General features: G+C 43.7%; 1 protein-coding gene across 4 annotated transcripts in view; it reads left to right on the forward strand.

Annotated features, from left to right (window-relative positions):
• SQOR (sulfide quinone oxidoreductase) overlaps positions 1–21924 on the forward strand; it is a 66378-nt gene that overhangs the window by 30188 nt on the left and 14266 nt on the right. For 3 of the 4 annotated variants that reach the window (XM_067029183.1, XM_067029185.1, XM_059059397.2), the window contains exons 2-4: positions 11383–11633; positions 14184–14354; positions 21429–21482. In XM_067029183.1, coding sequence (XP_066885284.1) covers positions 11400–11633; positions 14184–14354; positions 21429–21482 — 459 coding nt within the window. In that variant the 5' untranslated portion in view covers positions 11383–11399. Of the gene's footprint in view, positions 1–5096; positions 5232–11382; positions 11634–14183; positions 14355–21428; positions 21483–21924 lie in introns of those variants that run through there. The other variant, XM_067029184.1, reaches the window with a different exon arrangement.

Consider the following 21924-nt stretch of genomic DNA (forward strand, 5'->3'; position numbering starts at 1 on the left):
CCCTACTCAAGCTAGAAAGGGAAAGATGTACACACATCTCATTACCTTTAACCTTCCAATATTTAAATGAGACCTTCTAACGTTAGAAAAAACTTTCCCCTGGGGAATCCCATGGTGGTCCAATGGTTAGGACTCCACGCTTCCACTACAGGGGGCCTGGGTTTGATCCCTGGTTGGGGAACTAAGATCTTGCAGGCCACACAGTGCGGCCAAAACCAAACAAACAAACACCTTTCCCCTGAAATTTGGCTCACCTTATTATTGGCCTACCTTATCAGTAACTGGCAAGCTCTGCTGTTCTTCCATTAGCATCTAAAGCTAATAGACTGGGAATGGGACCAGGACTGGGTGGGGAAATTTCTGTCCATCTGCACAGGTCCTTGTATGTAGTAGGTACTCAACGAATACTTGTAGAAACATTCTTAGATACAGCAGAATTGTGGCCGTGCAGATTTCATGTAACTCTTTCTTTCCATAAAGATATGATTGCACAATTAGCATAGCTAAATGTAATTTAGTCTGCATACCTTTTGTGTAGGAAATAAATCTGTAAATAAAAATATAGCTTAGGTGATGTTTTTTGAGCACTTCTGGCTGATGACACCTCTCTTTTATCAAGGTTAAATGGCTAAAATATACGTGAAAACTTTCCTTGTTGGAGAAGATATCTCGTTTCAGTACATTGATAGAGTGGGACAAAAGAGAGGACGGCCCGGTGCTGTATTCTTCAGGAGTAATTATTGCATTAAATATATCATACCAGGGGGCTTCCCTGGTGGCGCAGTGGTTGGGGGTCTGCCTGCCGATGCAGGGAATACGGGTTCGTGCCCCGGTCCGGGAGGGTCCCACGTGCCGCGGAGCGGTTGGGCCAGTGGGCCATGGCCGCTGGGCCTGCGCGTCCGGAGCCTGTGCTCCGCAACGGGAGGGGCCACAACAGTGAGAGGCCTGCGTACCGCAAAAAAAAAAAAAAAAAAAAATCATACTGTAGCTATGTTATTTAGTTGCAAAATTTGGCTCACTCACTCAAATAATTATAGCATTCGACAGTAATATGTAATTAAATTGCTTTTTAAATGCCACCTGACAGTTCATCGAGTTTGTAAGGAGAAGGAGTAGAGCAAAATTTGTTAAACATGTAAAATCTTCCATCTGACTGGACAGTAGTGAACGCACTTTAATGTAGTGGATTAAAATGTACCTGGGACTTGTTTTCAACCAGGCATGGTGAAACCAGCACATCAGGAGATGACTGCCATGAAGGACAAAGTTTTGACTCCAAGTTCCCTAGGCATGGGAGGCCTGGTACACCGTGTACCAGGGCCACATGGGGAAGCATGCAGGTTGGTCAGGAGGAAGAAAAATTAAGGAAAACCTGTAATGTGGTTTTCATGAGGCAGGGGGAACAGATGGGCCAAGTTTGGGATTGGCTAATTTGAATAATTTTAGTGGGCTCTGGCGTATAGGGACTGCCCTAGTTGTCTGATGTCTGGTCCTGGGATGATTAGGGCAGAAGAATGCTGCCTTCTGGAATGTAAAAGCCAGACAGAGGAAGTGGTTCGGGTATGGACTCTGGGTTTGTTGGCTTACTTATCAAAGGTGTGCTCCTAGACTGAGTTGTTTACTGTCTTTAGGAGTTGGTTAGCCCTGAGAGGGGCGGTCTCTTTAGGATTAACAAAGCCCCCAAATGTCAAACAATCATAAAATACAGAAATTAAAAACATGATTAATACAGTAGGATTCAAAATATCTCCAGGAAGGTTTCATGAAGTGTCTTATTCAGCGCCATTGATAAGTGCCACAAATATGCCTACATACTTGCATGTACTTCAGATTGAGATGAGATCACATTAAGGAACCATAGCATTTGGGGGGCAATGTTTGGTATTTTCCTGGCAATCCAGTCACAGTGACAGTTTCCTTCCTGAGATTTTTCCTTATTTGGACCTGCCCTTTTATAGTTTAAGTCAGAGGGTGTGATGGCTAATATCATGTGTCAACTTGACTGGGCCACAGGGTGCCCAGATATTTGGTTAAACATGATTCTGGGTATGTCTATAAGGGTGTTTCTGGAGGAATCAGTAGACTGGGTAAAGAAGATTGTCCTCCTCAGTGTGGGTCGTGTCATCCAATCAGTTGAAGGTCTGAATAGAACAAAAAGGCTGACCCTCCCACGAAGAAGACAGAACCCTTACTGTCTGCCTGCCTTGACCTGGGACATTGGTTTCCTCCTGCCTTGGTACTTGAACTGAAACATCAGCTTTTCCTGGGTCTTGAGCCTGCTGTTCCTTTGGACTGAAACTACACCATTGGCTCTCCTGGATCTCCAGTTTGCTGACTGCAGGTCTTGGGACTTTAGCCTCCATTATTATGTGAGCCAATTTCCAGGAGTGCCCTTTGTATAATAGGGAAAGTGGTGATGTTTGCTTTGGTTCTCTCCCTCTCTCCTTTCCATCCCCTCCAGTTTAATCCTGGTTTTGTCCTTTTTTGGCTGTGTGGCCTTGATGTAACCAGTCTCCTGGAGACTCACTTTTTTCAACTGATAAAATGGGGATGAGATGTCTACCTCTAGTGCCTAGCACGGTGCCTGGCACATAGGAGCCTGAGATGGTACAGTGATGAGCCAGGTTTTTTTTTGTTTGTTTGGTTTTTTTTTTTTTTTTTTTTTTTTGCGGTACATGGGCCTCTCACTGTTGTGGCCTCTCCCGTTGCGGAGCACAGGCTCCGGACGCACAGGCTCAGCGGCCATGGCTCACAGGCCTAGGCGCTCTGTGGCATGTGGGATCTTCCTGGACTGGGGCACAAACCCATGTCCCCTGCATCGGCAGGCAGACTCTCAACCACTGCACCATGAGGCAAGCCCAATGAGCCAGTTTTACAATAGGGGTCAGGATCTAGCTTCAGATTGTCCATAGTAGCCATGGTATGCTGGCAAGGGGTGGGAGGGGCTTTGGCAGAGCTCAGAACTGGTAGAGGGAGGGACCAGGCCAGTTCAGTGAGTTCCAGAGGGGTGGGCGGGCAGAGTGCCCTAGAGGAGTGCAGTAGGCACTAGAGGTGGATTTACCCAGAAGCAAATGAAGTTTAAGCTTCTGGGCCTCCTCTCTTGCACAGGTCTCTGTGGGTGCTGGGAGTTCCAGGAGCGGAGGGGTAGCCAGGTTATAACCAGAAAGCATTATGCTTGTGTTTCTGATAAACTGCCTAAAAGAGATCTCAGAAGAGTCTTGACTCACCAAGGATCCAGACATTTATTTGGACTTGTTTTCTCATTCAAAATTAATATTAACTATCTAATTTTGTATTTGTAATTTTGGGTCTCCAACTTGTATAGGCTTCACTGTCCATAAAACCTGGATCTGCCCCTGCCTGGAGGGCTGTCCTTCTGGGGGATGGCATGTGGGGCCCCAGCAAAGAGGTCATCCTGAGATCTGGAGCTGGGAGAAGGTCCAGGCTGGGAGCTCTCCACCTCTGAATTGCAGGCTCCCGCTAATGCCTGCATTGCTGCTCCAAAGGGCATTCAGAAAAAGTTGCTGTTCACAGAAAGGACTCACTGTAGCTCTGACCCTGCTGCAGATTCCAGTGACCTTTGGAAGATCACCTCGGCCCTCTGAGCCTTAGTTTCTCCATTTGTAAAGTGGTATCAATACCTCCAGTGTAGACTCAGGTATGGGTCCTGTGAATTGTAAAGCTCTAGGCACGTGGGAGGGAAGTATTATAATTGTGTTGCTACTACTTGTATTTTTGTTATCCTGCTATTACTTGAAATATGCTTAGACCTTAACATTTCAGTGACTGAAGAGCAAAGGTAAGGCCCACCCTGACACACTGTTTTTTGATTTCTGTTTTTTGCTGTTTCATTCATTCGTTCATTTTAATTTTTTAGTGAGGAAACTTCCAAGCATATACAAAAATTCACAGATTACCACAAGGAATGCCCATATCTATATCCATAAATTGGCTTCAAATTATTATCAACTCTGAAATAATGCCATTTGCAGCAATGTGGATGGACCTAGAGATTATCATACTAAGTGAAGTAAGTCAGGCAGAGAAAGACAAATAACGTATGGTATCACTTATATGTGGAATCTAAAAAAATGATACAAATGAACTTATTTACAATTACAAAACATAAGTAGACTCACAGAAAACAAACTTATGGTTATCAAAGGGGAAAGGGGGGGCAGGGATAAATTTGAAATTTGGGATTAACAGATACAGACTACTATATATAAAATAGATAAACAACCAGGACCTACTATATAGCACAGGGAACTATATTCAATATCTTGTAATAACCTATAATGGAAAAGAATCTGAAAAAGAATGTATATATATAATGGAATCACTTTGATGTACACTTGAAACATTGTAAATCAACTATACTTCAATTTAAAAAATTATTATCAACTCATGGCCGATCTGATGTCATCTACACTCTTACCTACTCACCTCCTGTAATATTTTTGAGCAAATTTCCAAATCATTTAAACTGCAAGAATCCCAGTATTTTAAAAATTTAAGGGCCCATAAAAACTTACATCAATACTATTATTCTACCTCACTCATCCTCCAAAAAACTTAAATTTTGTCCAACAATTTGTTTAGTAAGCTAAAATTTAATATCATATATTCCCTCCCAACTCACTCCCTGGGGCATAAGCTACTTTACATTTGAATTAAATAAAATTCAGCTGGTAGGCATTTTCCCTGAATTATCTCTTAGGTCTAACTGTGAGAACTCAACTGAGGAGTAAGTTTGAATTAAACTCTGCTCTTCAATCAGTGAGGTGACCTTAGGCAGGTGCTCTACCTTTACACTAAACCTCAATTTTCTCGTCTGTAAAGTGGGGATACTAACACCCTCTTTACAAAGTTACTGTCTCTGAGACAGCACACTCAGTAAATGTTAGCTATTATTATTATGATAGTTTTTCCCTACTTTTTCTTATCGAACCCTGTCTTCTGGAAGTAATTTTGTTGAGAGATGTAAATAACTGATGATAGCCTTGGCTGATTGACGTTAAAAGGCACAGCAAGCCCAAGGGGGAGGAGCTAATGGAGGAGGAAGAGCCTTCCAGGAGTCTTATCACGTGGGCACTAGGTGTAAGCCCAACCCACGCTGTGTAGACAAGGTTCACTTGTGTCTCAGAGACTGGGACCCAAAGGGATCCAGACCCTCAGGACATCACAGCTCAGCATAAGCTTGGCTGGGAATCTGGAGGCCCAGAGGTCAGGTAGGAGGAACGGGGTGGGTGGTGAGAGGTGGAGGCTGTTCATTGTCTGTTTTTGTCTTTGATTTTTGACGTTTTCTACAAAGACGATATAATAAAGGTTGGCCTTGTAGTTATTGAAACCGAAAGCAATGAGGGCCCAGCCTGGCGTGGGCTTGAGATAAGACAGTTGTGACCCATACAAAGACTCCCTGTTTCCTCAAGAGCAAAAATAGCTGAAAGATTGACTAAGTCTTGCTGGCCTGACGGGTCTTTCATTAAGATGCTCTGGATAATCCTTGTTTAGAGGCCAGCTCTGTTTGAACTGAGCCAAGTGTCCTAGCTGACACCCAGTGAGTGACATGCACATGGCATAGGATTAGGGAGCTCTCGACACTGGCAGTCTGCGGCTTGTCCCAGAAAAGCTGGCTGTGAGAGGTGGGGAGTCCCAGAGACTTGTCTAGACCAGGGGGTCTGGAGTCAGCAGCCAGCGATGTAAGTAGGAGATGCCTAGCAGGCTGTATTATTTTTCAATCAGCAGGGATTTTACTTCAGTCAGACTACAGCTATAGCAAAGCACTGATTTTGATTCTTTGAAGGAAGCACTCAGTTGATTTAGCATGAATTGAATTTTTATCTAACTTAAAAGCATGATGTTATTTAACTAGGATGTGTATTTGTTATATGAAATACATTTATTTCAATTAAATAAATGTGCCACTTGTTAAATGAAAGTTAACTTTGCCCTATTTATTGATTCTTTTAAAAAGGTGTGTGTTTCACCTTGTAAGAGGGTAGAGAGAAAGCAGCTGCATTCTTCTGCATCGTTAGTGGGTAATTCTTATTTCTTAACCTAACAGCCTGTGTTTCAGGCTACCTTCCAGGGAGACTCAGAGACTTAGATTTATGCTTCTTCTTAGTTATTTTGTTGACAGAGGTTTTTTATTTCTTTTCTGTTGACTTCAGGGTCAAGTTTGGCCTTTCCTTTTTTTTTTTTTTTTCATTCTGGTTAAGATTGTGTGACCTGCTTCCTTCAATTGTCTGTTTTTTTTTTTCTTTATTTTCTTTTTTTTTTTTTTTTTTTTTTTTTGCAGTACGTGGGCCTCTCACTGTTGTGGCCTCTCCCAGGCTCAGCAGCTATGGCTCCTGGGCCTAGCCACTCCGTGGCATGTGGGATCTTCCTGGACCAGGGCACAAACCCGTGTCCCCTGCATCGGCAGGCGGACTCTCAACCACTGCGCCACCAGGGAAGCCCAACTGTCTGGTTTTCTGATTGTTGCTCCAGACTTGGTTTAGGTCAATGTCAGAAATTTCTCTAGGTTCCTGTCGATATTTTCTGACCCTACTTCTAACACCAGGTGTATGTCTTTTCCAACACCAACCAGTTCTCTGACACCAACTGGGTGTTCAGCAGTTCAGTTCTGATGTTAGCTCCCAGAGCTGCAAATGGCATCCCAGGCGACCCACACTTTTGCCTGCCTGACTACAAATTTGGGGGCTCCCAGGATGCCCTCTTAGGTTTGATAATTTGCTAGAATGACACACAGAACTCAGGAAAACACTTCACTTATGCTTACCAGTTTCTTATAAAGCTTATTTCAACGCAGGAATGGCCAAATGGAAGAGATGCGTAGGGCAAGGTATGGGCTGGGGTGGGGCGAGAGGGTGGGGGGGTGCCACAGAGCTTCCATGACCTCTCTGGGTGTGTCACCACCCGCCCAGCACTTCAGCACGTTCACCAACCCTGAAGCTCTCAGAATCTCACTGTTCAAGAGGTTTTTTTTTTTTTTAATTTTATTTATTTATTTATTTATTTTTGGCTGCATTGGGTCTTTGTTGCTGCACGCAGGCTTTCTCTAGTTGCAGCGAGCGGGGGCTACTCTTCCTTGTGGTGTGCAGGCTTCTCATTGCAGGGGCTCCTCTTGTTGTGGAGCATGGGCTCTAGGCGCATGGGCTTCAGTAGTTGCGGCACGCGGGCTCAGTAGTTGTGGCTTGCGGGCTCTAGAGCTCAGGCTCAGTAGTTGTGGCGCCCGGGCTTAGTTGCTCCACGGCATGTGGGATCTTCCTGGACCAGGGCTTGAACCCGTGTCCCCTGCACTGGCAGGAGGATTCTTAACCACTGTGCCACCAGAGAAGCCCCTGTTCAAGACTTTTTATAGAATTCAATCTCCAGCCCCATTTCCTCCCAGAGTCTGGGGACGGGGCTGAAAATTCCAACCCTCTAATGACATGTTTGGTCTTTCTGGTGAACGGCCTCCATCGTGAAGCTATCTAGGGGTCCCATCCTGAGTCGCTTCATTAACATAAACAGTTACGGTTAAAAGAGGCTCCTTATTATTATTTGCTATTGAATAACAACTCCTGACACCCAGGAAATTCCAAGGGTTTTAGGAGCTTTGTACCATGAACAGGGAATAAAGTGCAAATATATATATTTTATTATACCACAGTTCCAAAGTGGGATACTAAAAAATTATGATTATGCGTTACTGTCCTGGGTTTTTTCTGGTCTTTGACTTTGTATCATGCCCTACCTTCTCCACAAATAGCATTAGATTGTGGTTCTGGTTTTTCTGATCTGAAAGTGAGGATGACATTACATTGTTAGAATGAGAGTGTTCCTGAGATTTTCAAGTGTTTTCAAGCTTGGAACATTTCCTCTAACACGTTCTTTTATGTTTGTGAAATTTTTATTTATGGTTCACAAGTGAAATATGACTGCAAAGGCCAGGATATTCTGCTTGATGACTGTTATTAATGAAGTTGATAGAACTGGTTCAGAGGACTTTGTGTTTATTTACACTGAATCCAGAAATAGGCTATGGGTAACTGCTGAAATAAAACAGAACTAGCCTTCTTGGCTGAATGAGGGAAATATTTGCATAAACTCTTCCTCTATCAAGAGGAGAACCATGGGATATTAGGCGGGAAGGGAATTAGGAGGTTGAAGAGCCTCAGATGGCATGGCTGGAAAGCAGAAACTTAGCCAGGCCTCCTTTTAGTTCATTATTTTGTAACTCTTTCCATGGAGTTAAGATGTTGTGTCAGGACCATGAAAAAGTGGTTTCCCTAAAAGGCAAGTGAGGAGTTTTGCTGTGATTCCATTGTTCTGTGGACATATAGAAAGGCAGGATGTGATGACTGTCTATTCACCATAAAATATCTTCTTCCCTAGCAAACAGCAATACCCTACTTGTTGATTTCCTCCACTCCTCAATGATTAAGAAACAAAGAACGAACAGAAACCCAACCAAACAAATAAAACCAAATTGAGTGATTTTTAAAATTTAAAGCTCATTAAAGAAAAGGTGAGAAAAGCACATGCAAAGAAGAGGAAAAAAATCAATTATAGTGTTATCAAAACATTGCTAATATTTAGGTGTCAGTACCGTGCAAAAAATGGTTTCCCTTTTGTGGGAAGTGTGGAAAAGATATCTGGATTTTTTTCATTTAAGATTATCATGTAAGCACTGTTTTGTTGTTGTTGATAGAGATAATAGATATAGTGGTTTAAAGCAGAGGCTCTGGCACTGAAGTGCCCAGGTTCAAGTCACAGCCCACCATTTATGAGTTCCCTGCCTCAGGTTTTTTTTTTTTTTTTTTTTTTTGCGGTACGCGGGCCTCTCACTGTTGTGGCCTCTCCCGTTGCGGAGCACAGGCTCCGGACGCACAGGCTCAGCGGCCATGGCTCACGGGCCCAGCCGCTCTGCGGCATGGGGGATCTTCCTGGACCGGGGCACGAACCCGTGTCCCCTGCATCGGCAGGCAGACTCTCAACCACTGTGCCACCAGGGAAGCCCCTGCCTCAGTTTTATCGTCTGTAAAATGGGGATGATAATGACAGCCATCTCACAAGTTAAATGTTTATGTAAAGGACTTAGTACATGTTTGTTATTGTCATCAAAATAGATTTCATTATTATAACATTAATATATGTGTACAGTAGAGATTTTATAAGATACAGAAAAGCAGAAGAAATCAAAATCACCCATTATTCTAAAACCCAGAGAAAGACCACTTACCCAGTGTTAACATTTTGCTATTTATTTATTTATTTTTGCTGTATGCGGGCCTCTCACTGTTGTGGCCTCTCCCGTTGCGGAGCAAGGCTCCGACACGCAGGCTCAGCGGCCATGGCTCACGGGCCCAGCTGCTCTGCGGCATGTGGGATCTTCCCGGACCGGGGCACAAACCCATGTCCCCTGCATCGGCAGGCGGACTCTCAACCACTGTGCCACCAGGGAAGCCCAACATTTTGCTTTTTTTAAAAATACACTTTCTCTTACATAGTTGAGCTCATATTGTAATTACAATTTATATCCTGATCGTAACGTAATTATTCTGGAAAAGACTAATTATGTAAACATAATTTGAAAAGACTACATAGGTCATCTTGTGTAACCATATTTTACTTAACCCTTCCCCAAGGTTTTAACATGCAGATGGCTATTCCTGCCCATCTCCCCGCACCCCCCCCCCCCAATATTTAAAAGAGAAGTAATCATAAATTAGCCTTGGTTAGAATAGTCTGGAGCCTGAGCCTTCCTTGGCTAGTGTGGAGCCTGCAGTTGTTTTTTTCAGTAACCAGGACGTAATCAGATCCAATCCACAAACCAGTTAACTCAGGGTTGAACATAAATGAATATGTGACATATATCTTTGTAAAGGTTTGTCTTCTTAAGTATTAGAGGTTACTTCCTTAGAACAGAGTCCCAGAAATGGAAATGCAGGGTCAAAGGATGAGTAATGTTTTCTATAAGGGTCACACTGATTTAAACTTGTGGCAACAGTGTATGAGCCTGCCCCACTTTCTGTAGCTCCCATATCCCTTCCCCCAGCTCTGGGTTGCTTTTCAGATCTGAAATATTGAGGAAATTGTCAGGGGTTCCAAAACACTGGAGTAGAGTTAATATTAATTAAAATCATCACTCCAGCCCCTTCTTCTCACTCCTCCAGGGCCCTTCTTTCTTCCTTTCCTTTTCCCTCCCAGCTTTCTCTAATTCCCTCATGTAGCCTTCCTCTTCTCCACTGGGGGTGGGGGGAAGTCATATAATTAAGTTGTTCCCATTAAGAAGTTAGTGAACTTAGCAGCTAGAAGTGTTATCCCCCAGCTGGGTACTTGCATGTTAATAAAGGGTTCCTGGAGCATTGTTGAACCCACAGGACTGAGCTTGATGGTGGAATTTGGGGTGCTGCAGTAAGCAGGGAGGGAGATATTTTGGTCTGGGACTCTCAAGTTATACAATAGATTGTATCCAAGATGTAAGGCCGGATCTATGGATGAGATGACGCCAAGGCCAGTTTCTGAGATGCCTTCATTTCCTCATTGCCAAAGCACCAGCTGCTCAGAGCAGAAACACCTTTTCCTAAAGGGTAAAGTGTGTCTCTTGGAAAAACTATTCAGGGGAGATTATTTACCGAATTGGATGGATATAATAAAAGACTGGTCAGCAGCATATGCAGATTGTTTTCATAAAATATAACTTTATGGTATCAGGCAGGGCTCCTTCTATGGCTTTTGCATCATCTGGTTGAAACTGCCAAAGATATGGAGGGCCTTTGCTTATGTGTCTGCAGCCAGTGATTTAAATCGTGTGTCGCTGGGCAGGCAGATCCGGGTACTTCTTAGTGGGGCTGAGGCTCTGATTACCTTGGCCTGAACTCTGAGCTACAGAGAAGGTGGGTTTCTTGCTGGACTGTTTCTGTTTCAGCAAGGTCTCAGGTGCCCTTTGTGGCAAGGGATTGTTCAGGCGTCTATCTGTAGACTCGTACATATTTGGTGGAATGAAAAGCCAAAGAAAGAATTGAGAAATGTGCCTGAGAGGAGAAGGATGACAGCGGGATACCGTAGATGATGCCCTAGCTTTGGGGAGGGACAAGGAGAGGTACAGGCACGTTTTGAGGAGAACTTAAAAGATGAGACTTACCTGGTTCAAAGTCTGAGATGTCCTGAAAGGAGGAGGAGAGGGAGAAAAGGAAAGCTTAGCCAATTGTTAGCCATCTGTGGAGCATTCCCAAGAAGCTCTTGACCACAGCCAGCTGGGAAGGTGGTGTTGAAACGGCAGCAACCAGCTAGAGCCGGCCAGATGCCAGCCTCCCGTCCCTCCCTGAATGAAAATGCTTTGGTCCTATAGTGGCTGCTTCCTTACACAGAGCCTTATCTGTTCCTTTCTAGCCTGATCCAGCCTGAAGATGACCCCGCTGGCTGCTGTGGTGTCTGGCCCCCGTGTTCGACTCTTTGCCTGCTTCCTCAGGCTGGGCTGTCAGCAGGCCAAACCACTTCAGCTTCACACAGGGGCCAGCCTCACAGCCAAGAACCACTATGAGGTGCTGGTGCTGGGTGGGGGCAGTGGTGGGATAACCATGGCTGCCCGCATGAAGAGGAAAGTGGGTGCAGAGAATGTGGCCATCGTTGAGCCCAGCGAGGTAAATCTCCCCCTTTTGAGTGTGTGCGTGTGTGCATGTGTGTGCGTGTGTGTGTGTGTGTGTGTGGTGCACATGCACGCATAGGTTAGGGGCTGCATTGGTGATGACTGTCATGCCTAGGCCACCATGTTCCCAGGTTAGTGCTTCTCTTTCTGGGCATAAAAAGCAGGTCGTCCAAAAGAAGTGGGAGAAGGTGGGGGAAGGGAGAGAGCGAGGACAGATCTCTTGGCTTATGTTCTTCTCTCTGTTAGTTTCTTAGGGCTGCCATAACAAATTACCATAAAGGGGGTGGCTTAAAACAACAGATAATTTATTCTTTTGCAGTTCTGGAGGCTAGAAGTCCAAAACCAAGGTGTTAGCAAGGCCATGCTCCCCTTGAAGGCTGAGGGGGAAGGGGCAGCTGTCTCATGCCTCTCTCCTAGTTTCTGTGGTTGTGGACAGTCCTTGGTGTTCCTTGGCTTGTTGTAGATCACTCCAATCTCTGCCTCTGTTTTCACATGGCCTTCTCTCTGTGTGGCTCTAGTGTCTTCACATGACCTACTTATAAGGACACCAATCATTGGATTAGACGTTAGACAGTCTGATGGATAGACATTAGAGGGTCAAGGACATTCTAATCCAGTGTGACCCCATCTTAACTTGATTACATCTTCAAAGACCCTATTTCCAAATAAGTTCACGATCGCAGGTCCTGGGGTTAGGACGTCAGCATATTTTTTGGAGAGAAACAATTCAACTCGTGTCATCCTCTACCTTCAGTCTCATGTCCAGAGGAAAATCAGTGGCCGTTGCACTTTCCTTTCCCTGTTCCAGTCTGGAGAAAGGGTGATGGGTTGAGGGGCGGGGGTAAAAGGTGAAAACCCACTGAAAAGGTGTCAGTGCGTTTGAGAAATTTAAGTGTAAGAGATTATAAACAGATTATAAAGCAGAAAAAGGTAGCAGACATGAGGCGGGAAGTTGGGAAGTGTTTGTAAAGCACTATTTCATGAAAAATATTTTAAGATTGTCCAAAGCTTCAAAAAATACTCAAGATTTTTGGCGGTTGGCTTAATGTTTCCTAAGGAACTGGGTGTGCACCAGTGGGAAGCTTTATCTTTGGGAGGAAAAAGCAAAATGGATCTGTTGCCGGTTTGGTGGAGAGGGTAGGGCAAGAAAGGCACAGTCCTTTGCAGGAAGTTTTCCCAGTACCAAACGAGGCTGCCCAGGGCTTTTTTGCAATCTCCAACTGGTAGGTTGTGATTTGTGGGGAGACTGGAGGACACTCTCTATCTATTTCCTTTTAAAAGTGACTTTAATTCAGGGACAACATTTTAAATGACAGTGGTCTGAGAGCTGTATCAGTTGGCCTGTGGTGGATTGTAGCTAACCCACGGAAGGCCTCCCAGTGGGGCTACTCTTTGTGATGAGACAGGCCCCTCCAAGGCACTGGATACAATTCAGGAGGCCAGAATGGAGTCTGTCCTGCTCTGTGAGGAAGTGCATGACAGAAGCTGTTGCAGGAGCTGCCAGCGGCTCAGGCCTTTGGCACTTTCCCTCCTGTGTCTGGTTTAGCGATTGCTAGAGCTTGTGCTTGTTTGCCGTCTAAAAAATAATCCGAGTTTGTATTTTCATTCCCTTTTCTGTTCACGATGGACTTGAAATCGTTGAGCTCTCACAACTGGAGCTCTCACAACTGGAGACCTCTAACCCCCTTATCTTTGATCCCATGCATTATAGCTGTAGGGAGATTGCAGAGCTGTTCCTTGTGTCCTCCTCACTCTCTGGGGGTGTTGGCAATTCTGTCTGGCCAGTATGAGGCATTCTGACAATGTTGAGATCTCTTGGTTCCCCGGTCTACTCCATGGATGCATTGGAATTCTCAGAGACCATTAAGCCAATATGCCCTTTGGCCCCAAGCCTAGAACTTTCACAACTAACTGAGATCAAGAGTGGACCATCTGAAGCAGAAGAACTCCAGAAAATACTGGAAGTTTGGGTATCATGGTAGGATCTGATGCCTCTGAGAAAGGAGAATAGGGATCCGAGTGCTGATAGGGGATGTCTGTAGTCCTCCCCATGGGCTTGGGAAACACAGTGGGACGTTAATGAAGTTTTGAGCGTCCCCAAAGCAGCAGTAAACTTTTCAGACTCACCTCACAAATTTCTGAGGAACCATATTTAGGTTTTTGGGCTTACTTTTTCTTTGTATCCATGCACATAAATGGATTAATAATGTGTGTGTGTTCATATGCATGTATATGTAACATGTACATGTTAAACACCAAATCTACTTTAAGCAATAAATAATGCAGTGCTCACTAAAGATAGTTTTTGGCTTTTTTTGCTGATCTTGGCAGAATTCTTTTGTAGGTGACTGCCCTTCAGAGCTTAACACAGTAGGAGACATCAGTGGAGTCGGTGGGGGGAAGACTAAGCTTCTGGAGACTTTGCTCTGTGATGCTCCAAGGGTCTGGAGGGAAGAATTGAGAGAGTCTAGCTCATGTACTTTTAGCTATGACCCTTTTGATCGGCCTCACATTGAAATGAATCTCCAAATACTTTGTTTCTTAGAGACATTTCTACCAGCCAATCTGGACTCTGGTGGGAGCTGGTGCCAAACCATTAGCCTCATCTGGCCGTCCCACAGCGAGTGTGATTCCATCTGGTGTAGAGTGGATCAAAGCTAGAGTGGTTGATCTGAGCCCAGACAAGAACTGCATCCACACAGACAACGACAAGGAGGTAACCGTCCGGGTCCTTTGGCTTTTGTTAACCTGAGGGCTTGTATTGAACGCACAGCCATTATCAAACTGGACAGCTTCATGGTAAGAGGGCGGTATACGTGTGTGTGTGTGCATGTGTGTGTGTGCTAAATACTGCATGAGATGGGAGGGGGTGTGGGGAATGGAGGATGGGATAGATGGAAGGACTGAGTGATGCTGAATTAATAAATGAACAATGAAGACAAGTATTTATTGAACACCACTGTTTGTCCTATTTCTTGGTACAGTATCATATGCCTGAATTTTTATTGCACAAATACTACTGCTCTGTGTGAAAATACCAGGTACCTCCCTCCTTTTTCCTTTGAAGCAGCCAGGCTCTCTATCTGCCCCATGGTTTTGCAGAGGAAGGGGATGTTGGGAAGTATCCATCCCAGTCACACTGGGGGGAACTCTGCCAGAGCTGTTGGGGAACTGTGTGACTGCGGTGGTGCCAGGGCTGAGAACTGCTGCTGCTGCAGCTTGAGGCTCATGGTTGCTCGGCACCATTTAGAAGTCTCCTCCCACCCCCAACACACAGGGATCACAGCTTTTCAGCAGCTGCAGCCCCTGTGTCTGACTGAGGGGATGAGGGCAGGATGGTGAGAAGACAGGCTTAGGAGCCATCGGGGCATCGTGTCCCCTCGTCTGCTGCTGAGCCCAGGACAGCCATCGTGCCGCACAGACCTGTTCTGGGCTCCCATGGTTCTTGGGCCCCCAGGGTGTTATTGGCCTTAATATCCTGACCCAACTCCCTCCAGACTGGGCACTCCAGCATTTCCACAGAACTGTGGAATCTGAGAGTTGGTGGGAATCTTTCAGATCCAACCCCTTGCTCTAAGCAGGGACCATTGGCTCCAGGCATTCTCAACCTTTCCTTAGGTCATGGATCTTTCCGAGTGTGGATCTTAATTAGCCCAGTGTAGAAGATGCATATATGTACCTAATTTTGCATTTAATTTCAAGGAGTTCAGAGATTGTTTGCAGCCTTTCCCTGAACCCTGATCAACCCTGAACCAACCCTCCTTCCCCCCTTCCTTCCTTCCTCCCTCCCTCCCTCCCCTCCCTCTCTCCCTCCCTTCCTTCCTTCCTTCCTCAATATTTATTAAGCATTATTATAACCTAGGTACAATTTTAGGGATATACAAGTGAACAAAAATAGACAAAAATCCTTATTGTCCTGGATTTTATATTCTAGTGGAGGAGGACATACAATAAACAATAGACATAATAAGTTATATAATGTGTTAGAAGGTGATGAATATTAATTTTAAAAAATAGAGCCGAATTACTGGGATTGGGGCACGTGGGGTAGGGGGTTGAATTTAAAATGGGTTAGTATTTACACTCTCCAGGGCCAGGGACTTCTCTGACAAGCTATCCCTCTTCATTTTTTATAGACAGACAGGTTATATGAAAGTTCTGCCTTTAATGAGTCAGAATCTACCTTCCTGTAACCTCTTTTTTGTTCTTTCTTGGGCCAAGGTGTTAGTGGCCATAATACTGTTCTTGTCCCTTATTCTTCCTATAGTATGGGAGGGAAGGTCTTTTCTCTGTGGAGAAACCCTCCAACTATTTGAAGGTGGCTCTTAGAGTCTGTGTCAGTCTTCTCCTCAGGTAGACTTGTCCTCCTGTCTCCACATTCCTCAGATTTCATGAGCTCCAGCCCTCTCACTACCCTCTTTACCCTGCTTGAGACATCATCTGGCTTGTTTTGCCCCCATGATGCATGGCCCCTAGAGGTGCCTGGAAGAGTAGCCAACACTACAGAACAGCCCAGAATAGAGTGGGACATTCTCTCCCACAACTAGATAGAATCCAAGCTAGCATTTGCCAAGTTATCACAGTGCTGATTCATGCTGGGCTAGAGGTCAGTTCAAACCACTGGGTCTTTTTTTCACATGATCTACTGACAAGTCAAGCATCCCCCATCCTAAAATATATACATACATATTTATTTATTTACATGAAATTAAAAATTTTATATATTATTTTCTCCCTGTTGAAACACTTCCATATTTTCCCCAGCATGTCCAGGAGAGTGGACTGGATTAAACCCAAGATTGTTCTCAATTCACAAGATTGAGTTTTGGGGCTCATTTCCCTTGCCAGTCTGCTGCCAGCTCATGGGACCAGCGGACTTGTATCTTCTAATACACATCCCCCTTTGGTACAGCAGTGCCTGCCTCCTAGTCAGACTCCTTTGCATTATAGGAATAGCTCAGGGTCCTCTGTAATTGGGTTTGTGTATATCTTAAGGAACGTAAACTTGTCTTATCTCTTAAGAATGAGAGACACTGGGAAGTGCTCTCACTTCTGAGTCCTGCTTAGACATCTAAGGCCTAGACCCTTGGGAGAGTTGTAGAGTCTTGTTTTAGGGCTGTGAAAGAAGTTGGTATTAGTTGGTGAGACTCTTCTCTGAGATTTTTTAAGCAAAAGTATTCCATAGCCAGATATCAGAAATCTACATATAGTGTCTCTTCTTCTGGGTTTTGGTTTACCCTCCCAGCCTGCCTGGATCTTTTAGATTTTTGATTCAGACATCCAGTTAGCAATTTTTCCTTGCCATTATCCATGCTGGTTTCATTTAAGTTCAAGGATTTAATTCTTTAACATACCCCTAGAGAACTTTTTTCTAGCTTACATCAATCAATCAATATTCTTTTGAAAATATTAAAAAATTTACCAAATCATTTCCATTCTTTGTTTACACTTTCCTATCCTATTTACAATGTGAGGGTACTGCTGAAATCCAGCCTCAGTGTGTCTGTGTCTCTGACTTTTCCCTGATTCAGAGTTCTGTTTGTTTGGAACGTGTCCCCCAGGCCCCATGTAGACTGGACCTTGCTCCTTCTCCAGATTTAACCTGATTCTGTTCTCTTCCTTCTTCCTACTCCAGCACACTGGCCTCTCATTTCCTCAAATACCTTCGCCTCCTTCTTCCCCAGGACATTTGCACATGCGGCTTCCACCTCTTCCCCTAGCTAACTCCTGCTTATCATTAGCTCAGAGATGACATCTTCAGGCAAGCCTTCCCTGATCTATAAGACTAGTCAGGTTCCCCCTTGACATGCCGTCACAGCATTCTGTGGTTTAGTAGTTATTTGTGTGATAATCTGGTAGTGTCTGTCTTGCCCACTAGAATGAGTTCCTGGAGGGGTAGGTACTGGGTCTTTCTTGTTCAGCATTGTATGTCCAGGACTTAGCACAATATCTGTCACATAGAAGGTGTTCAGTAAATCTTTGTGATCAAGTTGTGCCTCAGTTTCTTCATCTGTAAAATGGTACTACTAATAATACCTACTTCATTGGGTTGCTTTGAGGATTAAATGAATTAAAAGATGTAAAACATTCAGAACAGTGCCTTGTACAGAGTGAATGCTCAAGAAATGTTGCTGTTATTATTTTTTAAAGAATACATGAAATAAACAAATGGGACTTAATTAAACTTAAAAGTTTTTGCACAGCAAAGGAAACCATAAACAAAACAAAAAGACAACCCTCAGAATGGGAGAAAATATTTGCAAATGAAACAACAGGCAAAGGATTAATCTCCAAAATTTACAAACAGCTCATGGAGCTCAATATCAAAAAAACAAACAATCCAGTTAAAAAATGGGCAGAAGACCTAAATAGACATTTCACCAAGGAAGACATACAGATGGCCAGGAGACACCTGAAAAGATGCGCAACATCACTAATTATTAGAGAAATGCAAATCAAAACTACAATGAGGCACCACCTCACGCCGGTCAGAATGGCTATTATCAAAAAATCTAGGGCTTCCCTGGTGGCGCAGTGGTTGAGAGTCCGCCTGCCGATGCAGGGTACACGAGTTCGTGCCCCAATTCGGGAAGATCCCACATGCCACGGAGCAGCTAGGCCCGTGAGCCATGGTCTCTGAGCCTGCGCGTTCGGAGCCTGTGCTCTGCAACAGGAGAGGCCACAACAGTGAGAGGCCCGTGTACCACAAAAAAAAAAAAAAAAAAAAAAAAAATCTAGAAACTATAAATGCTGGAAAGGGTATGGTGAAAAGGGAACCCTCCTGCACTGTTGGTGGGAATGTAAATTGATACAACCACTTTGGAAAACAGTATGGAGGTTCCTTAAAAAACTAAAAATAGAACTACCATATGAACCATCTATCCCACTACTGGGCATATACCCTGAGAAAACCATAATTCAAAAAGAGACATGTACCCCAGTGTTCACTGCAGCACTATTTACAATAGCCAAGACATGGAACCTAAATATCCATGAACAGATGAATGGATAAAGAATATGTGGCACATATATACAATGGAATATTACTTAGCCATAAAAAGAAATGAAACTGAGTTATTTATAATGAGATGGATGGACCTAGAGTCTGTCACACAGAGTGAAGTAAGTCAGAAAGAGAAAAACAAATACCGTATGCTAACACACATATGTGGACTCTAAAAAACAAAAAAAAATGGTACTGATGAACCTAGTTTCAGGGCAGGAATAAAGATGTAGACATAGAGAATGGACTTGAGGACATGGGGTGGGAGGGGAAAGCTGGGTGAAGTGAGAGTAGCATCGATATATATACACTACTGAACGTAAAATAGCTAGTGGGAAGCAGCCACATAGCACAGGGAGATCAGCTCAGTGCTTTGTGACCACCTAGAGGGGTGGGAGGGAGGCTCAAGAGGGAGGGGATATGGGGATATATGTATGCATATGGCTGATTCACTTTGGTGTACAACAGAAACTAACACAGTATTGTGAAGCAATTATACTCCAATAAAGATCTATTTTTTTAAAAAAAAGAATACATGGAAAAAAGGAAAAGGAAATATTTATTGAGTATCCACCCTGTGCCTGCAGAGTATTTGCCTGCTCACTGATGGAAAGCAGGTTTACAATCTGTGAACACATGCTGATGCTTTTCTTTTTCTAAATTGTTACGAAACATCTGTTTAGTAGATGAGCCTGGATTTTGAAATGTTTAAACATCCTATTTACTAAATTGTTAGTGTCAGAATTTACCTCCTCCATCCCCTGTATAAAATTAGAGCACTTGCCCATATTTAGCCTTCCAGCGGGGTCTGCACTGTTCTCTAAAATTGCTCAAAAGTTGTGTCTACAAGTTTTTGCAGTTCCTTAGAGTTAGGTCATCTGGCCTGGAAGCTTGAACTCATTCAAAAGACTTGAGGCTTTCTTGTGTTGTTTGCTACTTTAGGGTTTATTCTCCCTTATTTATTTTTTTTCATAATCTTAAGCATGTCTGTTAGGAGTCCTTAAAATAATCAACATTATGCTCTATTAGAACCATCAAGGCATGCACAAACCAATGGCTTTTCTTGCTGACAGTGTGCATATGTCTTACCTGTAGGGCACCACTCCCAGACCCCATGCCATCTCTGACCTCACACCCTGAAGACTCAACGCAGTTCACTCAGCCATTTAATGGGCCTGGTACACCTTCCTACAGACTAAGGAATTTAAGGGCACCGGGTCTCTATGGGTAGGCAAACCACACAGGTGAAGATGTATATATTATCTGTCCACTTTGATAAACCGTATTTTCCACAAGCAACTGAAATCAACCATCCACCTATCCTTTCATCCAGCAAACATTACCAACTTCCTCACTTTAATTTAGTGACTGTGCTAGATTCTAGGACTATAGGGAACAAGACATAACCTTTATCCTCTAGGAGCGTCTCATGTGGTGAGGAGAACATTGCTGCTGTATAACACAAGTGCTTCTCTATTTGGTACAAGACTGTGGCAGTCACCACCTGTGGCTCCATCCTGGGCTCCTGTCACGGCAGTCATTCTCCAGTTTTCTAGGCAAGTCCTTTCACTTTACATCCTTCTTGCTTTTACACTCTTGTGCTTCAACTTGTCTTCCTTCTGATCCTAAACCCCCATTTCCATCACAATAAATATGGATACTTTTGCCCTCAGCATGGATAAGCACAATGCCCATATTCAAAGAGAGGAGTTTTAAATTCCAAACAGGTCATTAAACAAGATCAGGTAGGTTATATCACACACACCCTTTTTAGGGACCCTCAAAAGAGCACTTTACGATATTGATCCAATTCATACGGCAGGTCAGATTTACTTGGGATTCACAAGCTACCAGATAGCTTTTAAAGAAAGCTGGTTGTTTTTGGAATATTACTCAGCCATAAAAAGAAACGAAATTGAGTTATTTGTAGTGAGGTGGATAGACCTATAGACTGTCATACAGAGTGAAATAAGTCAGAAAGAGAAAAACAAATACCGTATGGTAACACATATATATGGAATCTTAAAAAAAAATGGTTATGAAGAACCTAGGGGCAGGACAGGAATAAAGACACAGACGCAGAGAATGGACTTGAGGACACGGCGGGGGGGAAGGGTAAGTTGGGATGAAGTGAGAGAGTGGCATAGACGTATATACACTACCAAATGTAAAACAGGTAGCTAGTGGGAAGCAGCCGCATGGCACAGGGAGATCAGCTCGGTGCTTTGTGACCACCTAGAGGGGTGGGATAGGGAGGGTGGGAGGCAGACGCAAGAGGGAGGAGATATGGGGATATATGTATATATATATATGTATAGCTGATTCACTGTTATAAAGCAGAAACTGACACACCATTGTAAAGCAATCATACTCCAATAAAGATCTTAAAAAGAAAAAACAAAGCTGATTGTTTTAAGATTTGAAAGTCATCCTCCCACTGGTCAACATGAAAAATATTGTGTTAACACAAGCACTAGGGAAGCACTATGGCCTCTTTGCTGTCGTTCTCCACTGTGTAAAACTACAGGCGTCTCAAGCTCCCAGAGGCCAGGCAGGTTATATATTATTTGTGAAGCAGTGAGGTGTGAGGCAGCAGGGAACAGTGGGCGTGATGGCAAACTGGAACGTGCATCCCTGCCTGCTGTCCTGTGCACTACCCACAGCCCCAAGTCAGTCACGGTAAAAAATGGAAATGCAGTGTTGGCCACACACATTTGGGGCCTGAGTCAGCCTTTGGGCTGCCAGTTTTTGGGTCCTTGTCTAAAATGTCATTTTTGTGTGTTGCAGATTTCCTACAGATATCTTATCATTGCTCTCGGAATTCAGCTGGACTATGAGAAGGTACTGTTTTAAGCTACTTTTATGTTACACTGGCGTACTTCTGCTACAATCAAAACAGCGTTAATTTGCTTTACATTCATTTTGACAAGAAAGAGTATTAAGAAATCCCCTTCTAGTTTTATTTCTCAGCAGTCTTTTTATGGTTTTAAAGAAGTCTTCTTTAAGATTCTGTCAATGATCATGATATGTTCTAGCTTTAAACTTTAATCAGAGTTCAGCGTGTCCGTGGCCTGATGGTAATTCTTGCAAAATAGCCTTTTCCACACTTACAAGAAAACTACCTTTCTCTGTAGGACTTAGTTGGTTATATTACAGATTAAATTTTCCTTTGAAAGTAAGATTTAGATTGTGAATTCTTAAGCAGACTTTAAGGGTAGAATACCAGCAGTTAGCTTATCAGGAGCTGGAAGGATGTCTGAGTTTTGTTGCATAGGGCTGGGTT

The sequence above is a fragment of the Kogia breviceps genome, chromosome 3 (assembly GCF_026419965.1).
Source record: "Kogia breviceps isolate mKogBre1 chromosome 3, mKogBre1 haplotype 1, whole genome shotgun sequence".
NCBI lineage: Eukaryota > Metazoa > Chordata > Mammalia > Artiodactyla > Physeteridae > Kogia > Kogia breviceps.